At 36.8% G+C, this 19,061-nt stretch overlaps 1 protein-coding gene across 6 annotated transcripts in view; it reads right to left on the reverse strand.

Moving 5' to 3' along the window:
• The window catches only part of LOC135785858 (phospholipid-transporting ATPase IH-like), an 81,050-nt gene that overhangs the window by 15,287 nt on the left and 46,702 nt on the right, over nucleotides 1–19,061 (reverse strand). For 4 of the 6 annotated variants that reach the window (XM_065295451.2, XM_065295453.2, XM_065295455.2 and 1 more), the window contains exons 14-26: nucleotides 18,443–18,609; nucleotides 18,218–18,289; nucleotides 17,710–17,783; nucleotides 16,126–16,229; nucleotides 13,914–14,095; nucleotides 8,652–8,903; nucleotides 8,388–8,568; nucleotides 7,971–8,073; nucleotides 7,702–7,847; nucleotides 5,103–5,162; nucleotides 4,862–4,989; nucleotides 1,166–1,301; nucleotides 212–235 (exon numbers count right to left, since the gene is read on the reverse strand). In XM_065295451.2, coding sequence (XP_065151523.1) covers nucleotides 212–235; nucleotides 1,166–1,301; nucleotides 4,862–4,989; nucleotides 5,103–5,162; nucleotides 7,702–7,847; nucleotides 7,971–8,073; nucleotides 8,388–8,568; nucleotides 8,652–8,903; nucleotides 13,914–14,095; nucleotides 16,126–16,229; nucleotides 17,710–17,783; nucleotides 18,218–18,289; nucleotides 18,443–18,609 — 1,629 coding nt within the window. The remainder of the gene's footprint in view (nucleotides 1–211; nucleotides 236–1,165; nucleotides 1,302–4,861; nucleotides 4,990–5,102; nucleotides 5,163–7,701; nucleotides 7,848–7,970; nucleotides 8,074–8,387; nucleotides 8,569–8,651; nucleotides 8,904–13,913; nucleotides 14,096–16,125; nucleotides 16,230–17,709; nucleotides 17,784–18,217; nucleotides 18,290–18,442; nucleotides 18,610–19,061) is intronic. The other 2 variants (XM_065295452.2, XM_065295456.2) reach the window with 1 other exon arrangement.

A 19,061-nucleotide genomic window follows, 5' to 3' on the forward strand; every position in this document is an offset into this window, starting at 1 on the left:
ACAGAGGAAGATGAACAGGTTACTCTATACCCATTGTGGCCGGTCCGTACCACAGGGACGTTGGGATGTCGTACGGCTCTGTGTGACAGCTACGATGGCAATGAACGGTTAGTAGACACTATGTGAGTGGAGGTGGGGTTTAGGGGAAGGGACTGAGGAGGGTGACAGTAAAACTAAAAACAGGATGAAAAACAGATAAGGGAAGGCTTACCATCTGTGTGTTGGCGGCCATTAGCTGAGGAAAGGAAGAGAAGCAGAACAAAAGCCCAAAAGGAAAAGGTAAGAAAGGTAGAAGCAGAGGATAAAGACAGATATAGAAAGACACAAAGAGAGAGAGAGAGAGAAAAAAAAGATATAAAGGAGAGGTAGGGTGGGGAAAGGGAGCAAGAAAGTAAAGAAAAAATTAGGATGTTATAACTTAAAAAAGTAAATCAAACAGGCAAAAAAGCAATCCAAAAGATTACTATGATTTAACAGAGAAAGATGTCTGGTCTGACTGATTCCCCAGCATGCTTTGTGTCGCATAAATGAATGGAAAAGCACCTGTAATGACTTCAAACATATGCAAAAGATCGACCTCAGTTAGCCACAATATGTACTGTACTGTATTTTACAACCATTGAAACCACAACACAATTTATTGGCCACCCATTTAAACTGTACTTGACAGCCTTATTTGACTGAGAACAACAAACTACAAACAAAACAACACGTCTGCTTAAAGTCCGTGTAAAGTCATTAAACACCCAGCCAAATTTGCGGCAAGTAAATAAATAAGTAATAAAATCCTTGGGGGCGTGTCCGCAATCTGCACTAAACCACGCCCACTTGTAGGAAAGCTGCCGTCTCTCAACTTTCAAATACCGCTACAACCTGAATGCATGATCCAGATTGTGTTATGGGCGGGGCTGTGCTCAGTGGCTCCAGTGCATCATCGAGCCACTGTTTTAGCCCCGCCCAAATAATCCTGAACACAGAAATGTGGAAAAAAACAATCTAACTCAACAATACATTACGACACACTTCACAGTCTTTGTAGCGTGTTTCAGCAATACATTTCTAAACGATTCTCTGATTTGGGTTTACACAGACTTTAAGTCTCCAAAAAAACACGCAGACAAAATCTGAAACTCTGAAACTGTGAGTAAGGCGGAGACTACATTACCTGTCCATTGCTGGTGAAAGTAGTGTTGTCAAAAAGGAAGAAAGCACCGAAGAAAAAGACCATGGCGTCAAAGACCCCCAGAAATGTCCAGTAGATGAAGGTGGGCCACCTCAGGTGAGAGTTCTTTGCAATATCTCTGCCAAAACAAGCACAGAGAAATTCAAACTCATCCCTGAATTGAATCATCTATTTCAGGGTACTCCACTCTTTTTGTGAGCAGAACAATCTGGATAGTTTTTGATATTGTATACTCAAATTTTTTTGTTTTACTTGATTTTATTTTACTTGTTATCATTTTAAAAATGTTAACATGCATAAAAGAAGCCAAGTTAATAGAAAAATGTGTAATAAATATTAATATTGAGGCTATTAATAGAATGTGCTTTGGCGGGCAACTCAAAGACTCTGTGCGGGCACCATGTAGGAGACCACTGATCTATTTACTACCGAAAACACTTTGTTGACAAGAAAACGTAAATGCAATTTATAAACGCATGCTGTATACCTTCATAATATTTCAATAATTATTCTGTTGAACGCAAAAGAAGATATTTACACACAGTTGGCGGTACCCATACTATTTGTCTTTCTTACTATGTAAGTCAATGGGTACCAACTGTGTGGTTATCTTTTATCAAAATATCTTTGTGTTCAACAAAATAAAGAAACTCATATAGGCTCAACATGAGGGTGAGTAAACGACGACAAAAGTTTCAGTTTTGGTGAACTTCCCGTTTAAAAAAAAATACTATTATAAAACGGCCAGATCTGGTTCTTCATTCTGATTGGTTGAAACGTGTTCTAAGCCGTGATAAAATACCCTGGTAAACCCACGGTTCAGACCACATTACATAAGTATCACTGCGCCACTGTTTCTGCGTACTGATTTATGAAAATAAACACCACAGTCTTGAATTAATACAATTGCACAATTAATGGTGATATCCAGATAAAAGTCAATAAATATTGTTGAGTCATCAAATCAATAAAGAGAAAAAGCACCCTGAGGAGTTTCTACCTCAAATTCATATTTCTGCTATCACTGGGTGGCGATCTTACCCAACTTAAACACTGAAGCATTCACTCAAAACTAAAAACCGTGTTTTGATCAGGCTCTGAATCTGATCTGTTACAAAAGTTATTCACAAAAATTGAATTATCTCCAGAAGATGATTTTTCTGCAAGGCATTAAACTAAAACTGGATGGCAACTTAAAAAAAAAAACCGCTGACGGGGAAAGAGTTAAGCATGCTTCCAAGCATATTTGATCATCACTTCAACAGTTGCACAATATAAATTTTAATGTATAAATTTGATAAATGTTGGTTTATAAATAAACACCACAGTCTTAAATCATATTTTCATTGTGTCTTTGCTGCGTCTGTGTTGGTTGGGAACTGCGCTCTGTTTCAGTCACACTTGATACTGAGGAACTACTTTGTTTGGCGGAAGAGTAATATTTGTACTAATATAATAACAGCTTATTTGTGTTTTATTTTATAAAATCCCGCTAACGTTATGCATATGAAGTAACCGTTTTATAAAAGCAATAACCCCCGCGAAGCAGTGGGGTTACAGTGCATTTTTTAACAGCTAAGGGGGTTTTAGGCACTCTGCTTCGCGTCGTGCCTAACAACGCCTCTTAGCTGTTATAAAATGCACTGGTAACCCACTGCTTCTTGGGGCTTATTGCTTTATTAACTCATTCCACGCCAGCCTTTTTTTAATGTTGCCTGCCAGCTTTTTTGTTATTTTCAGAAAAGTTTCACATAATGCCTTTAAGAAATTTTCTTCTAAAAATATATAAACATAAAAATATATCAATTGAAAGAACAGATCCTCTTCTTTCAAACAAACAACAAACAAACAAAACGGGAAAGAAACGTTTCACGTTATATTTTTTATCTGTTTATAAACTCTTAAATATGGGTATTATTCTTTAAAATAAAAAAAAATTTGAGCAAAAAGCTGAAATAATTGCATTATGTTATTGTATTTCAGTTTTTTTAAAATTGGGTAAGAGCGCCATCTAGGGGATAACACAGTTTTACAGATTACAATAAAACTCGTAAAAAATCAAGAACACGTTTTTTCGGGCAAATGTTTTCTCTTAATTGACGAGATAAGAAATCTTTCCCTGAAAACTATACGTATTCATACAAATAAACAATAGAGCTTTTTTCACTGAGAATGCAACAAGTATCGCGTTTTGTGTCAGTAACAAAACATGTATTTGAATTGAACAAGCAATATGGAATAGGAAAAAAATGCTGCGTCAAGACATTTTTGGATAAAATATGGAGTGGTTGCAATAGTATTACAGAACAGTGCTGTGTGTAAAAATTGAGTCTAGTGCAATTACATCTGTGTTTGCAATTTTTTCCAAAGGCTGAAATGGAAAAAGCGAGAGAGCGAGAGAGAGAGAGAGAGAGACAGAGAGAGAGAGAGAGAGAGAGAGAGAGAGAGAGAAAGAGAGAGAGAGAGAGAGAGAGAGAGAGAGTGACATGCCCAAAAACTGAAAGTTGCAAACAAACAGGCACACAAATGGTGCTAAGCATTTAAAAAAAAAATGATCCTAAAGAAACAAATGAAGATAACTCAAAACTATGAACGAGATCACTCTGTTTTTAAAAATTGTGTCAAAACATGTTTATTATTATATTTTATTGTGCTACTTAGCTGTATTATTTTAGTTATGATGGCTTAAAATCAAAACAAACTAACTGCAGTTTGATTGATATTAATTGGATTGCAAAACAAGATTTTTTAAAAATGTTAAAATCTCGTTATGGAACAAAACTCTTCAAATGATACTTATAAAATAATTATATCATCAAATTTCAGGACATCAAACATTGTCTGTCAAAAACCAGGACAAGGTCAGTATAAATAGCCAGAGTGTGGACAGGGATTTATCAGCCAGTCTCAAACAGGAACCCGAAGATAGAACATTGTGAGTGTGCCTTCTAAAAATACACAACCCCTCCCCGTACAACATGACAAGGCACATCACACGACATTAATGTCCCTAAACTCATACCTGCTTTTAAATTAGCAGAAGGTCACCTAAAAAATAAAAGTCTGACATTACTTTCCTCATGTTGTTCCAAACCCACACTTTTGGAAAATCTTCAATCAGTTGTCACTAAAGCTCAGATATCTTTATCACTTTCAGATTCAAAATGGCAAAGTGGATCTCGCTTGTGTTACATCTGATTATGCCAAATGCAGATTAAGAGCTGAAGCAGTAAGAAAACATAACTCCATTAGTCTGGACTGACATGAAGGTGAGCAAAAAAGTAAAAAAAAAAACATTTTGGTGTAAACTAAACCCTAAAACATTAAAGCTTTGATTTAAACAATGAAAATTTAATTAGAAAAAATATTACCAGTAAGAAGTTCATGGTTACTTGAGTGAAATGTTTCTCTAAAAATCGTTTTGATCTGAAGGCATTGGCTGGGGACTATTTTCGGGCACGTTTCGGATTTTTTTTGTACTAATATAATTTCCAAAGATCGATTTGTGACATTTTATAGCAAACTAAGTGAACTATGCTGTATAATTCTGCATAATTATACTGTGTATATTTTTTATATATTCATATAATTAAAACCATATCCACACTGTAAGAAATTTAGTTTTTCCCAACATTTCCAGGTGAGGAGGTTCTTGGCAACACACTGAGCTGGACTCACCTGTAGAGAGACGGGTCACGTTTGAGGATGTCCATGTTGATGTGCTGTTCCATCAGGCTGTACAGGAGGATGGGTAATGAGGTGAAGCTGATATTGTACAGGGTCAGATATGCTGTGTCGTACAGCGGCTGTGAAGGGATAAATCCTCAAAATATAGTCATATGCCCAAGAGAAATTCACAGATGTTTCATTTCAAATGTAGTGTAATAGTGATCGATCACATTTTCGGATGCATGTTTACCTGCTGAGAGAAGCCACAGAAGAACTGATAGAGAAACTGAGGGAAGATAAAGCACACGTTCTGTGGAGACAAAAGCAAAGCTTAAGTAACTGATTATTAACTTTTAATAAGCTACAACCCATCACGCTCCTTAAGATCACAAAAGTCCAGACTCCACCAAAGGAGGTCGAGCTTTTCCCACCTGGCACCTAAACCGTGGAACAGTTTTCCAGACAATCTCTTCTCATTTAAAACTAAACTAAAGACACATCTCTTCAGTCTTGCATACACTTAATTGCATTCTGCCACTTTGCATTCCGTTTATAAATAACTTATTAATAACTATCCTCTACCTAAATAGCCATTAACAGCTAAATCTAAATTTCAAGATGCTCATCCCGAGATAACTAACAAATACATCAGCTTCAGTCTGGATCCTGCCTCTATCAGATGATCCAACACTTATGGAAAGATGGCACCTGCCCTGGCAAGGACTTCATACCATGCCATGGACTATAAACGGATTTATAATTTTTTAATTTTCTGAATTGTTGTGTTTTATGTGTATTATACATTGTGTATTTTGTAAAGCTGCTTTGCATCAGTGTATACTGAAACACTTCAGTGAATGTGTGTGTGTGAAAATCAGGCGGCTAAAAATAGCATTACATTAGAGCTGCATTTCCAACAAGATTGTGTAGGGGTTTAGTCAGAACTCCTGGGAAAACATTAACATCTATAGATCCAAATTAGACAACTTTATTCTGTTTTACGAATGAAGGAAATTAGTGTGTTGAAATCGACCCATTATATTTGAGACAGGCCATGTTGGTTCAACCAAAAAAATCCCACTATGCCCATATGACCCATATGACTTTCTTTCCTCCATGGACCACAGAAAGACATACCTTACAGTACAGTACCTATTTTCTATAGTCCACAACATCCATTAGAATGGCTATGAAAACAATTTTCTACATACAACTACATTTTTATCTTTGATTTTATTCTTCTTTACATGTAGCACAGCTACTTAAACTGACCAAAATTATAACACCCCTATTGTTCATGAGCTGAACTTATTCGAGACTTTTTCCATGTACACAAAAGGCCTATTTTCTCAAATATTGTTTACAAATCGACAGCAAAAATACGACAGCGTATTCCAGTTCCTGCCAATATCCAGCAACTTCGCAGAGCAATTGAAGAGGTGTTGACCGACATTCCACAGGCCACAAATTAACAACCTGATCAACATCTATGGGAATGCACGTGGCGTCAACTTCGGCAAAAGTGACTGTGGTTACGCCCACTGAGTGGCAAAAAGTCTGATCCCTTGTTCAGACAGCCAGCGATATTATCGCTGTGTGTCGCTCGTCTCTTTCAATAAGGCGTTTCTAAATCTGCTTGTCATAAACAAATGAGTACCATCCACTCCAGTAACTTACGAGAGAAGGATGACGTGAACTCCACTGCTTCGTTCTCATTGGTAGTCGCTCCCAAAATTCGCTCAATATTTGCATAAAGTTAAACTTTTCTTAACTTTCTCGCGTCGCTGGACACGCCAATACGGTCGCCAACGGTCACTTTCGCTCGTGTCGCCGGAAGTCGCCAGGTTTCCATTGAAATGAATGAGATCGGGTCGCTCTGCTACTGCTTGTTGTTAGCTGTCTGAATGGGGCGTGAGCGACAGCATTAGCATAGCACGCGGCTAAAATGGTAAAAGTAGTTGTGTGATCGACTGTGCTAACAGACTCAATAAAAATTTAGAGCGGTCTTTTTCCAAAAAACTGCAAAAAAAACACTAAACCGAAAAGTAATAATCATTAGCAGTAGCCATATCAGGTATGTAAAATTTTGGGATAAAAAAATCCTATAAAAATACACCAATGAATACTTTTATTATGTGTAACTGCAAAGTTTTGTCATTGAGCGTTCATTAAAAAACATCTATTATGATGAGCCTTGTGTTCTACAAAGGTGGGATGGTTTAAAAGTGTTAGGCAAGACAAACATTATGTCAGGAAAAGCAATATCTGGCCATATGCCAATGTCCACAGACTACTGGTTGTTTGGCAAGTTGTTAGGGTTACTGTAAAGGCCAATTTTGTTCAATTTAAGCTGATAATAGTCAGTATAACTGGCGTTTCGCAGCAGCCGCTATGAAAAACAGCCATTTTGTTGAATGTTTTGCCACTCAACAGGGCGAGCTCCGGCGTGGTCACGTGGAAAATTGACGTCGTTGCATACCCCCTATTTGAAGGAGATGTGTTGCACCGCATGAGGCAAATGGTTTTCGGACCCCCCATGCACATTTTAGAGTGGCCTTTTATTGTGTCCAGCCTAAGGCATACCTGTGCAATAATCATGCCTAATCAGCATCTTGATATGCCACAACTGTGAAGTGAATGGATTATCTGGGAAAGGATAAAAGCTCACTAATACAGATTTGTAAACAATATTTGAGAGAAATAGCCCTTTTGTGTATATAAAAAAGTCTAAGATCTTTGAGTTCAGCTCATGAAAAATGGGGGCAAAAACAAAGGTGTTGCGTTTCTAATTTTGGTCATATGATATATCCAATGCACTTTTATAAATCATATCATAGGCTTTGGATCACCTTATAAAAGAAGTACTGGACCAGCTCGGCGATTCTGATGTAATAATAGTGTCCGTGAACCAGCAGCATTTTCTTCAGATGTTTGAACTTGGGAATTGCATAGTCACTATTACGTGCTGCCTGACGGCCTTCTTTACCCATAATTCCTAGAGCCAGAAAACCAGTCATTAAGGAATCAATATCAAACATAATTGACATGATAGCCCTTGTCAAATGTGTTGCTTAGAGAACATCAGTGAATACATGTGTTAATGCGAATGTGCGTTCACCTATGCCAACGTGTGCTTCCAGGATCATGCTGACATCATTGGCTCCGTCTCCGATGGCCAGCGTGATGGGATGCTCCTTTGATGCTTTTATCAGCTTCACAATCTGACAAAACAGTTTCATGCCATAGGTAAATAAAATATGGCTGCCCCCATGACTTCCATACTGTATCCTTCCTGGCTGAAATTTGGCTTTCAGCACATTTGGATCGCAAAGTCTTTGCAACTCAATAATTGTCTTGTAAAACAATCACTTCTTGACTTTACGGTCTGTGGTGTTTCCAGCAACCCTGTGATTGACACTTTTAGTGTATAGTAAAGATTCAATGTAAATACAGTAGCCTAATGTCTTCATTTGTTGCCAAATGTACTTAGCTTAGTACCCTGTGTTCCCAATAAGCCAATCCAGGCGTGTATTACCTGTGCTTTTTGTAAGGGTGCCATCCGGCAACAGAGTACAGCGCTGCAGTTCCTGCAGATTTCCAGGAAGATCTCTTTATAGTTTCCTCCATTACCGGTGCCGTCCTGTGATGGTTTCAGTACAGCTGATAGCGTCGCCCCGTCGATGATCAAACCGTAGTCCGGACAATCACCAGAGAGTCTGTGAAGACAGAAACGTGTGTAAAGCTGGCTTGTGCGTGTGTGTGTGTGCATGTGTCCATGTGTATGTTTTACTGCACCCACCCTGAGAACGTATCTCTGCTCATACTGCCATGCTGTCGTAAGACGGTTCTGCTCAGATCAAACAGGACATCGTGAAGGCTCTGCTCTTCTGTCCGCTTGGTTGTCAGTTCTAGGATCTGTGTACTGCGATGGAATAGCTTGCTGGCGTAGCATGTGGCTGCTGCAGTTTCCATTTTGTCCCCCGTGAGGACCCATACCTTCATACCGGCCTTATGCAGGGACTCGATTGTGTCGGCCGCTTTGTCCTGCAACCTGACGCATAAAAAGACACCCAACTCTTTAGAAGCAGTTCATTTAAACTACTGACAATAAATGTGATATTGCCTGTGAAAACCCAGTTATTTTTTGTGATTTACAGGTAACTAAATAAAATCATCCTACGGTAAAGAACACTGTGTTAAAATATGACCTTGATAACTTTAATATCAACTGAGTAAGATCATGTCAAAGATTGAAATTAAAGTGAATTCATTGAATAAAATCAAACTTTGATGCTCATAATTGGATTATTAAACAGCGTGGATTTTAGACTAGGGGCCCTATCATACATGCACCCAGCACAATGCAGCGCAAAGCGCGCCGCAAGTGTTTTTTGCTAGTTTCAGTCTGGCGCAGTCATCATTTTCATGTTCAGCATCACATTGTTTAAATAGCAAATGCATTTGCGCCCCTTTTGTGCGCCCAGGGCCGGCCCGTCCAACAGGCAATACAGTCGATTGCCTGGGGCCCCGCGACAAGACGAGGGCCCTCCATGCATAAAAATTATTTTGTCGTTGCACAAATCTCAGCAGTCAGTACGCACTGCATGCGCAGGGACCTTATGGATTAAAATAGGGATCACCAAGATCAAAAATCCAAAAAACCCACAGGGATTGAACAATAGGATAAAGGCCCCACACAACAATCTACAGTAAAATGATAATAAAACAAAACCTTAGTATAAGTAAAGACATAAAACAAAATATACTGCAGTATAATTTACTGCAGTAAATTGTATAGTAAAATTCTAGATACTAAAAATATACTACAGTAGGGTTCAAAAACAGTATACAGAATACGGTATCACCCTATAGTAATTATTCTGTATCAATATCCATGATATTTGTATTGATAGATACAGTACTGTAGTTCTCTTGCACTACAGTTGTTGCACTAACAACATTGCGTAATATGTTGCACTTAATAAAAACTTCTACACTTAAATATATACATTTTCATTTTTGTCTGTTTTAATTTCACTTGTCAAATTGCATTGCTAATGTTTTAAACCATTGGGGCCCATTTTCAAGGTCTTGCCTAGGGCCCCAAAATGCCAAGGGAGGGCCCTGTGTGCGCCCATGGGCGTTCTGGTCTGAAAACGAGGTGTTCAGGAGCATTACTGCCACGTTACTATTCTGAGGCAACTAATATAGACTATGCCATTGGCCAACTAAAACCTGGTCTAAAGTCTAAAATTAATGCGCAATAATGTTATTGTTATTTAAAGAGCACGTAATATGCGTAATATAGTAATATGCGCCTATAAACGGGACGACAACGCGCGTTTGCTTATCACGCACATGGATGTGCAGCACCACACAAACATTTTTAAATATGAAAAATTAAAGGATTGAAATGTAAAATATAAAATATTACCGAGTGCTGAAACGTTTCGGCTCTCCACACGTTTGCAAATACTTTATCTCCTGTTTGTTACAAATAAAGTATTTTTAAAGTACAAACCTTTTCTTGGATATTTGTAAATTATTCTTTGAGATTACACTGATCATGTAGGCTATCTAAACATTTATAGCAATTAAAAGCCTGCTCATTTTACTCCCATGACTGAAAGAAAATGACTTTTAAAGAGAACCAAAGGATTTAATAGAAAAAAATAATTTCAATACAAAGCTTTGATTAAACAGCAAGTCTCTACTACCACGGCAACATGAAGAACAAGAAGTAACAATCCTATATTCTGTGCGCATTGCTGAAATGAAAGTTAATGGATGGTGCTCTGCATGGCTGGATGGTGAAGAGGTCTTTTACCGCAGTGTAATATCTCAGTCCACTTCACTCAGTAATTAAGCAGCACAGCAGTTAGGACTCACAGTGCCATACTGCTACCAGATAATGAAGACTGCACTTCACTCACAGACCAGCCACGCAAGAAGTGACATTCTCTCAAAGGCCTTTCATTACACTCCTTATTAAACATACTAATAACATGAATAGGATATAACTCTACAACAGTCTATTTGGTTTGAACAAATTACATTCTATTAACTTTTCCTTTGACATTCTGTTTTGGCACCATAGCATTCAAAACTTTTGCCATTAAATTCACCATGAAGTGAAAAATGAACCTTATTTAAGGTGCATTCATTCCAAAGACAAAAACAGTAGCTTTACATAAATAGAAATATAAACACACACACACTAATAAAGATGCAAAGGAATTATACCGTTAGGATCACTTTCCGAGCATTTTTTTTTTTAGGTTTTGAACAATTAAATATTGACAATCATTTAAAATCATTTTACATTTTAAAGCCTCACACAATTCAAATGTGAAACTTATATATCTTAGTGTACACAGGCCTTTATAGATTTAATACATTTCTAAATGTATTGAGAATTACTATTATTATTATTATTATTAGGCATTATATAGTTGCTAATATATTATTGTTGTTATTATTATTATTGGGCATTATATTGTTCCTAAAGTATTATTGTTATTATTATTATTAAGCATTATATAGTTACTAAATTAATAATAATAATAATAATAATGATATAAGGCATTATGTTGTTACTAAAGTATTATCGTTATTATTATTATTATTATTATTATTATTAGGCATTATATTGTTACTTAAGTATTGTTATTATTATTATTATGCATTGTATTGTTACTAAAGCATTATTGTTTTTATTATTATTATTATTAATATTATTATAATTGTATTATTATTATTATTATTATTATTATTAGGCATTATTTAAGTTCTAAATTATTATTATTATTATTCCTACTATTATTAGGCATTATATAGTTACTATATGATTATAGTTATTATTATAAGGCATTTTAATGTTACTAAATTATTATTCTTATTTATTTTAGGCATTATATTGTTACTAAAGTGTTATTGTTATTATTATAAGGCATTATATTGTTACTAAATTATTATTATTATTATTAGGCATTATATAGTTACTAAAATACTACACTGTAAAAAATGAAAGTTGGATTAACTTCAAAATTACTTTAATTAGAAAACACCTAAAAAAATATAATTCGTTTTACTTACATAAAGTTATTTTTAATATTTTAAGTGTTACCAATTGATGTATTTTTTTAAGTAGATCTACAGTAACGTTTACTTTTTACAATGTAACATGTACAGGTAGCATTAGGTGTGTTCGACTCCACGGGGCGTTGTGCAGACCGAATGGCGCATGACATTCAGTACAGTGATAGTCGAAACTCGTAAGCCATCGATCGGTCCACGCAGCACGGCAAACATATATTTTGTTTGAAACTACTGCCACATAGACCAATACGTTTTCCAGTAGATACGCTTAAGCCTCGCCCCTACATTTTTTTCTAATATACAGTTTGATTTGTAAAAAAAACCCTGCAATGCAATTTATTTTCGGTGATTTCATTTCTGCCTATCAATGAACCTTCTTATTAATTTAGCTTTCAGTATAATGCATGCTTGTGAGTGACCTCATTACGGCAAAAACAGGCTTGTACAGAACACTGATTACTTATCACCACTGTCTGACAAAACAAGATCCCATCCAGGAATCGCTACTTGTTTGCTTAATCTTATTCGTTAAAGCAGTCGACACAGATTGATGTGTTTATTTGTAGCATTGGGTTTGACGACCTCCATAAGTGCATGAACCACAACAGCAGTTCATCAGTGTGGTATCTGCCCCGCCGCTGATTGATTCAAGAGGGGTCTAATTACGTTAGCTCCTCATTATCAGGCGACACTGATGTTTGACGGATGGACTCTATCGATTGGCTGCACGATTAATGATTACCCAGAATGCTTCTGTCAAAGCTCACGTGTGTATTGAATGCCTGCCCGTAAATCCACCACACAGCTGCTGGGTCATCGTGGCCGGTGGAACCCGGGCGTTGAGCCAGTTAAAAATTCAATATGAATATAACTTATGCAAATTCACTCGCAATTACAGTTCAGGAAAATGCTAAATCCACTTTATGAGTGACGTTGGTTGATTTTAACAAAGAGAACTTTTGAATCTGAAGGAAATGGTTTACTAGTACATCACGGTTCAGTACATCGACGAATAATTTTTTTTGATGCTGTAGTGGACAGCAGAGACAAGAAATGGGGCCATAATTCTTAGTATTGAAGGGTCTTGTGCATCTACTCAAGTTGACTGATTTTAAGTGATGCTGCGTTAATACCCTAAAGCAGTAATGCTAAACAATGACATAGCAATTCATTTGATTTTCAAAAAGATTTGACAAATCATAGCGACATGACTGAAAGCAGAGGTGAATAAAGATAAGCAGCTGCTTGATGCATTGACAAGCGAATAAAAATGGGTTTGACATTTAATTTTTCGTTCAGGCATTTGGCAGAAGCTTTTATTAAAAGCGACTTACAGTGCATTTAAGCTACAAATTCCTATCAATATGTGTACTCCCCACAAGTCGAACCCATGCGTCCTTGAAAATTGTTCTCATGTCACCATATCCAAAGGCACAAAGTCATCATATACAATAAATCCGTGGGGTAGCATTTAAAAAAAATCTAAATAAATGCAATATAAGCACTTTTTAAAAGCAAAAAAAAAAAAAATGCTTACCAGGCTACAGGTGAAGCACTTCTTCTAACAGCTGGTCTCAGCTTCACACCTTCTAAAGTCTTGTAAACTGTCCTCATTTATGTCCAAGAGATAATCTTTTACATTTTGATCCTTTAATTTTTCATATTTAAAAAACTGTGTGTGCTGCTGGGCATTCATGTGTGTTATAAGCAAACACGTGTTGTCGTCCCGTTTATAGGCACATATTACTAACGTAATCTTCAAATAAAACAATTTTGCGCCATTGACTTTAGACTTGGTTTTAGTTGGTCCATGGCGAAGTCTATTTTAGTTACCTCTAGCACCAACAATGCACCGTCTTTTTCAAGCCAGCACGGTCATGGGCGCACAAATGGCCGCAAATGCATTTGCTATTTAAACAATGTGAGTAAATGGGATTCAGATTGGCCTGTAATGATAATTTACCTGTCCTCGACAGCAGTGGCTCCCAGCAGTATGAAATCCTTCTCGATGACATCATAGACTTCAGACAGTTTCTTGTCGCGATCCTGCAGCGCCAGTTTAGCATCGTTGAGGAGTCGACACGCTTCCTCATACTGCTCATTGCTCAGCTTCTTATACGCCACACAGAGAGTCCGTAAACCCTCCTAAAGGGGAAATATGTGTAACAAAGTTAAAAGCCACATAAAGTGCCATTTACATTTATTTACACAACAAAGCAATTATAATTACCAGAATACATTCTTTATTCTAATAATACTTGATTTCTAATAAATAAAAAAGATCTTTATTCTAATAAATGCAGTAGAACTTTATACTAAGAAGACTAATATATACTTAATATATAATATAGTATACCATTGTATATTATAGTATTTACTTAGAATTATGATTTAGAGTTAAACCCTGTTCACACCACCAGTGACTTTCGACGTCATTTCACTTTATTTATTATGATTCAACTTGTATACTTAAATGTTCTGATTTCTTTGTATGAATTCAATATTTGGCTTGATGGCTAAATCTGGTGGAACTTGTGTGTCAATAGCTCACTTACAAAATTCCCTTACTGATAAAAATGCTGATGTGTCAAATACTTATTTTTCCCGCTGTAGCTTCTCTATGCGTTTTAAAATTGAGGGGTGAGCTGTGAACTGAGTTGCTGGTTGCAAATCAGAATTTCACCGCTAGATGCCATAAGAAACCCACTTCATTTCACCAACATTAAATGACACCCATGTCACCAGAAGTCAAGCTTCCATTAAAGCAACACTATGTAGTTTCCATGTAAAAATGATTTACAGCTCCCCCATGTGGTTGAAAAGCGCAACAGTGCCTGGTATCAGACACTCTTCTGCAGGCAGGGGGAGGGGCGGGGCTGTGTTTCCTACCCTCCACCGCCACTTTCAGAGTGTGCTTGTAGCAGCTAGGAGGCTGCTCAGGTTGCAGCAACAGTGCAATTTGTCCAGTTAAAAGTTGTTCTATTCCTGAAATAATTTTAGAGAAATTATTTAAAGGTAAAAAAACTACATAGTGTTGCTTTAAAATGAATGAGATCAAAAGCTTTGGCTTTTGTACCTAAAAGGTGCATATTGGCACCTTAGAGCTACATACTAGTGGTACAAAATGGTACCAAATGGTACATATTAGGACCTTTTCAAAAGGTACTGAGTGTAATGCTGCATTTACACCGGTAGAGGCGTGAAGCGCGAGTGATTTCAATGTTAAAGGTGTATGGTAAAGATTTTATCGAATTTTAGAAAAGAACCGCCTTCTCCACTTTTAAAAAAATGCAATTGCACAACACTCCTGATTGACAACTAGGAGAACCAATAGTCTTGATGATCCACCCGGAAAAAAAAATCCTACGCAATACCTTTAAGTCAGCCCAAAGAGTGTAGCGTTGTTTTAGATAGAAAAATTAACAATACTGTGTTAACAAAAACCTGTTCTTAATTCCCAAATGTGCATATTTAATCTTGGTTTACTTGATGTAAGTGGACGGTTGCGAAGTATCAAAAAATAGACTTTTTTATTAAACGTTCCAATTATCACTGGTAATAAAACACTGCTACTATGTGAACTGTCAGCCGAGTCTCCTTCACACATTCTTTAGCACAAAGATTGCTTTTTTGCAACTGAAACCTTTTTACTATGGCTACTGAAGTCATGAATCAGCACTGGTCCCAGTTCAACTAAACCCCTTTTCAATGTGATGTCATCCCTGACCCAGATCTGCGAGTAGCACAAAGAATTTACACAGAGCTGCGCTGATCTCCGAGATGGGATTCATTCCTCATGCCCCGATATTATATTATTTCCCAGCCTACGATGTCTGATAAATGATCAGTGTCATATTCATTAGATTATAAATAGAAAAATAGAGTATCAAATGACTTCTGGTCCTTCTAATGGCAGTTGTTTTTAACAATCGTTCCTCTAATGAAAGCTAATGAGATCAGGGTTGGGCCGTAGTTTAAAAACACATTAATAAAAGACATTCCTTCTGTTTCGCTTTCTCCGTCCTTGCTTCTTCAAGTATGACATTACATAAACGAAAGTTGTTCAAACAATAGCATGCAAGAAGATCTTTTGTTCTGCCAAGGTGTGATTGCGGCCTATAAATAGCTCTGCTAAAATAAGAAAGAAGATGAAGATGTTTCCGATTTGTGCTCACCACAGCGTTGTGCTCTACGCGGGCTTTGACCTGCTCCACCTTCCCAGAAATCACCCGTGGGAAAATAGAGGAATCTGCACCTTTACAGAACAAGTAGTATTCTCCTACAACAAACAAACAATTATGGATACAGTAAAATGTTAGCAACTGTAACCAATATGCCATTACTATATTCTGAGCATTCATTTATAATAAGTAAATATGTTATTGCAGAATCAGCGGTTGAAATTGAAATTTTCAAGGGTGTACACTGTGGCTCGTCATGTCAAAATATGTGTTTGCCACGTCAAGTAAACCCTTCCGCAACTTTTTAAACATGTAAGCATTGCCCTATGGCAAGCGGCTGCATGTCCGTGTCTGTTTTAAAGATCGCTCTGAATGGGATCTCCATGGAAAGTTGGAATACAAACAAAATGGAATTATTATTGTTTTTGCAGAAACCTACCCATATTCAAAAGCTGATTACAAAAGAACTACTGAAGGTAGGATGAAACGCTTTATTTATTTGAAAGCAGAGGGTCTGTTCTTTCATTTGGTATATTGTATGTTGATATATTTTAAAAAGAAGGCATTAAACTTTTGTGAAAATAATGAAAAACGCTGGCGCTGGCTGGCAACTTTTTTTAAAAACACTGGCGGCGAAAGAGTTAAGAGACATATTTATATTTAATTTTGTGTAATATTAAACTGTACTTGTAAAAAAGATTTGCAGCATTCGGATTACCGGGCGTTATTAATTTTGAGTGGTTGTTATCTGGGAATAACAAACTAATGCATATGTCACGACTGGCCAATCAGAATCAAGCATTCCAACGAGCCGTGTTATAAAATTATTCATTCATACATATATGAATTTAATGTTTTCTAATTCACTTAAAGTCAACATGATTTATAATTGACCATATTTATTTTGTTTTACACATTCTTGGTCTTACAAACGAATTATCTTTGCACGTTTAACAAATCAAATTATTATGACGTGCTCCACGTTAACTGATCCTTCATTTTTTCAAGCTCTTCTTCCAATCACATTTCTCCATTCTAGTAATGCCCATTTTCATGCACCAAACTGTTACCATTGGATAATATATGTTCAACTTCATCTTGTTCGTAGGCTCAAATGGGTCAAGAATGCAGTTTCATGTTGACTATATTCGCATATACTCGTTTTGTAACTATTCAAAATATATTTTCAAATTGCTTTTAAATACATAATATCCAGTTATTTAGTCAGTATGTGATTACATGTATTTAGGAATCTTACAGATGTTTAAATCCAGCACTAATTTGTATGCTAGCCGCACATACCGGACCCTCAATCTGGAAACACACAGTGACTCAAAAATATTCACTGGAATGTGTAATTGTCGCTTGCATTTTTGATATTCGTGTGTTTGTGCACTGAACAATACCTTAGGGACAAGATTATCCATAGACGCTACCTAAATCTGACAAGTCTTATGCATCCTCAAAGGCAAAAATGATTCATAAAGTAATATTTTAATTTTTAATGCTTTTAAGTTTTTTGGGAAAGGGTTTAGGTATTATAAGCCCGGTCAATGCAGCCAGGAGATTTTATCATACCTGTGCTTGATTTTACGATTACGCTCATTCTTCTCCTCACCGAATCAAAGTTCAACACCTCCAACAGTTCAAATCTGCAAATGCATAAACGTGCAAATGAAACAATCATTTCAAATCTAAAGATTAAATGATCTGCAAGCTTTACACACACTAATCCTTTCCATACTACAACACCTGTCCCTTTACAAACATGAGGTATAAATTTAAGCATGACAATGCTATTTTAATAAACATAATACAGTTACATTAATATGATAACCTGCTGAGTAAACACACAGATGATTATACATTACTGAGCATAAACTGCTGAGCTTTCTTTCAACGCCACATGTGGCAAAAAAAAGAAAACTGAACAGTAATGGGTATGTTGTATATTAGTTTTGACATACAGGAAAGTAGGATTGTGGTTAAGGCTCTTTTCTTATACTGGCAGTGCAGCTAACCGCCTGACTTCCTAACACTGTTTCCTGTTGGTCATTGCCGCCCCGCTGTTTTCCAGATGGCTCACCTCTCCATCTCATCATCTCTGTTAAGGAGCTCCATGTGGCTGTCCTTAAGTCGAAGATAAGTGAAGCCCAACCTATGCAGGTGAGAAAAAGCTTTGAGTCCAAAATACATTATACATTTGAGCTTTTGTGTATGATATTTTAAACCCTGTCCCTTAATGGGCTCAGCGTATAAGCAATTCTAACTTCTGTGTTAGTGTGTGCTTATGTAAGAGCTTGTATCTCGCCTCTGCATGCCCTCCACTAACGCAACTTCATCCGGAGAAGATGAGATGTAGAAGGAAGTGGATTTGCCTTGATGGATTCCTCTTTTAATTCCGTCCACCGTCTCCTCTTCCTTCACCTGAACTGTGTGGCACAGACACAGAGCCCGGAAAAACAGCTCCTCGCGCTCCTGATAACACATATGCACCACGGGGGATTAACACTTGCGTACCTGTAGCCCAACTGGAACAGTATCGTGCCAAGGTCATGGATACAAATCCCAGCGAATGCATTTGGGAAAAACAATCCGCTCAATAAATAAATGTAAATTACATAAGCTTTCCAAGAAAATCCCTTCAATACTGATGTTTCCTGTAAATATGTGGATACATTTTATACAACCAGACATTAAAAGTCTCAAAGCCACAAGAGCAATGAACTCTGACATCACAGTTTATTATGCACATACACATGCAGTACCATACCAGAATACAATTCTAGTTTACAAATTCCTTAATGGATTTTTACAGTTAATCTGCTGAATTAATGTGTCATCAGTCTGAGCTCATTTATTAAACGATAAAATTAGGATCCATCAATCACTCCACAAATCCACAGCTAAAATGCTTCAGTCATCATGGT

This window comes from Paramisgurnus dabryanus, chromosome 4, assembly GCF_030506205.2.
Source record: "Paramisgurnus dabryanus chromosome 4, PD_genome_1.1, whole genome shotgun sequence".
NCBI classification, from domain to species: domain Eukaryota; kingdom Metazoa; phylum Chordata; class Actinopteri; order Cypriniformes; family Cobitidae; genus Paramisgurnus; species Paramisgurnus dabryanus.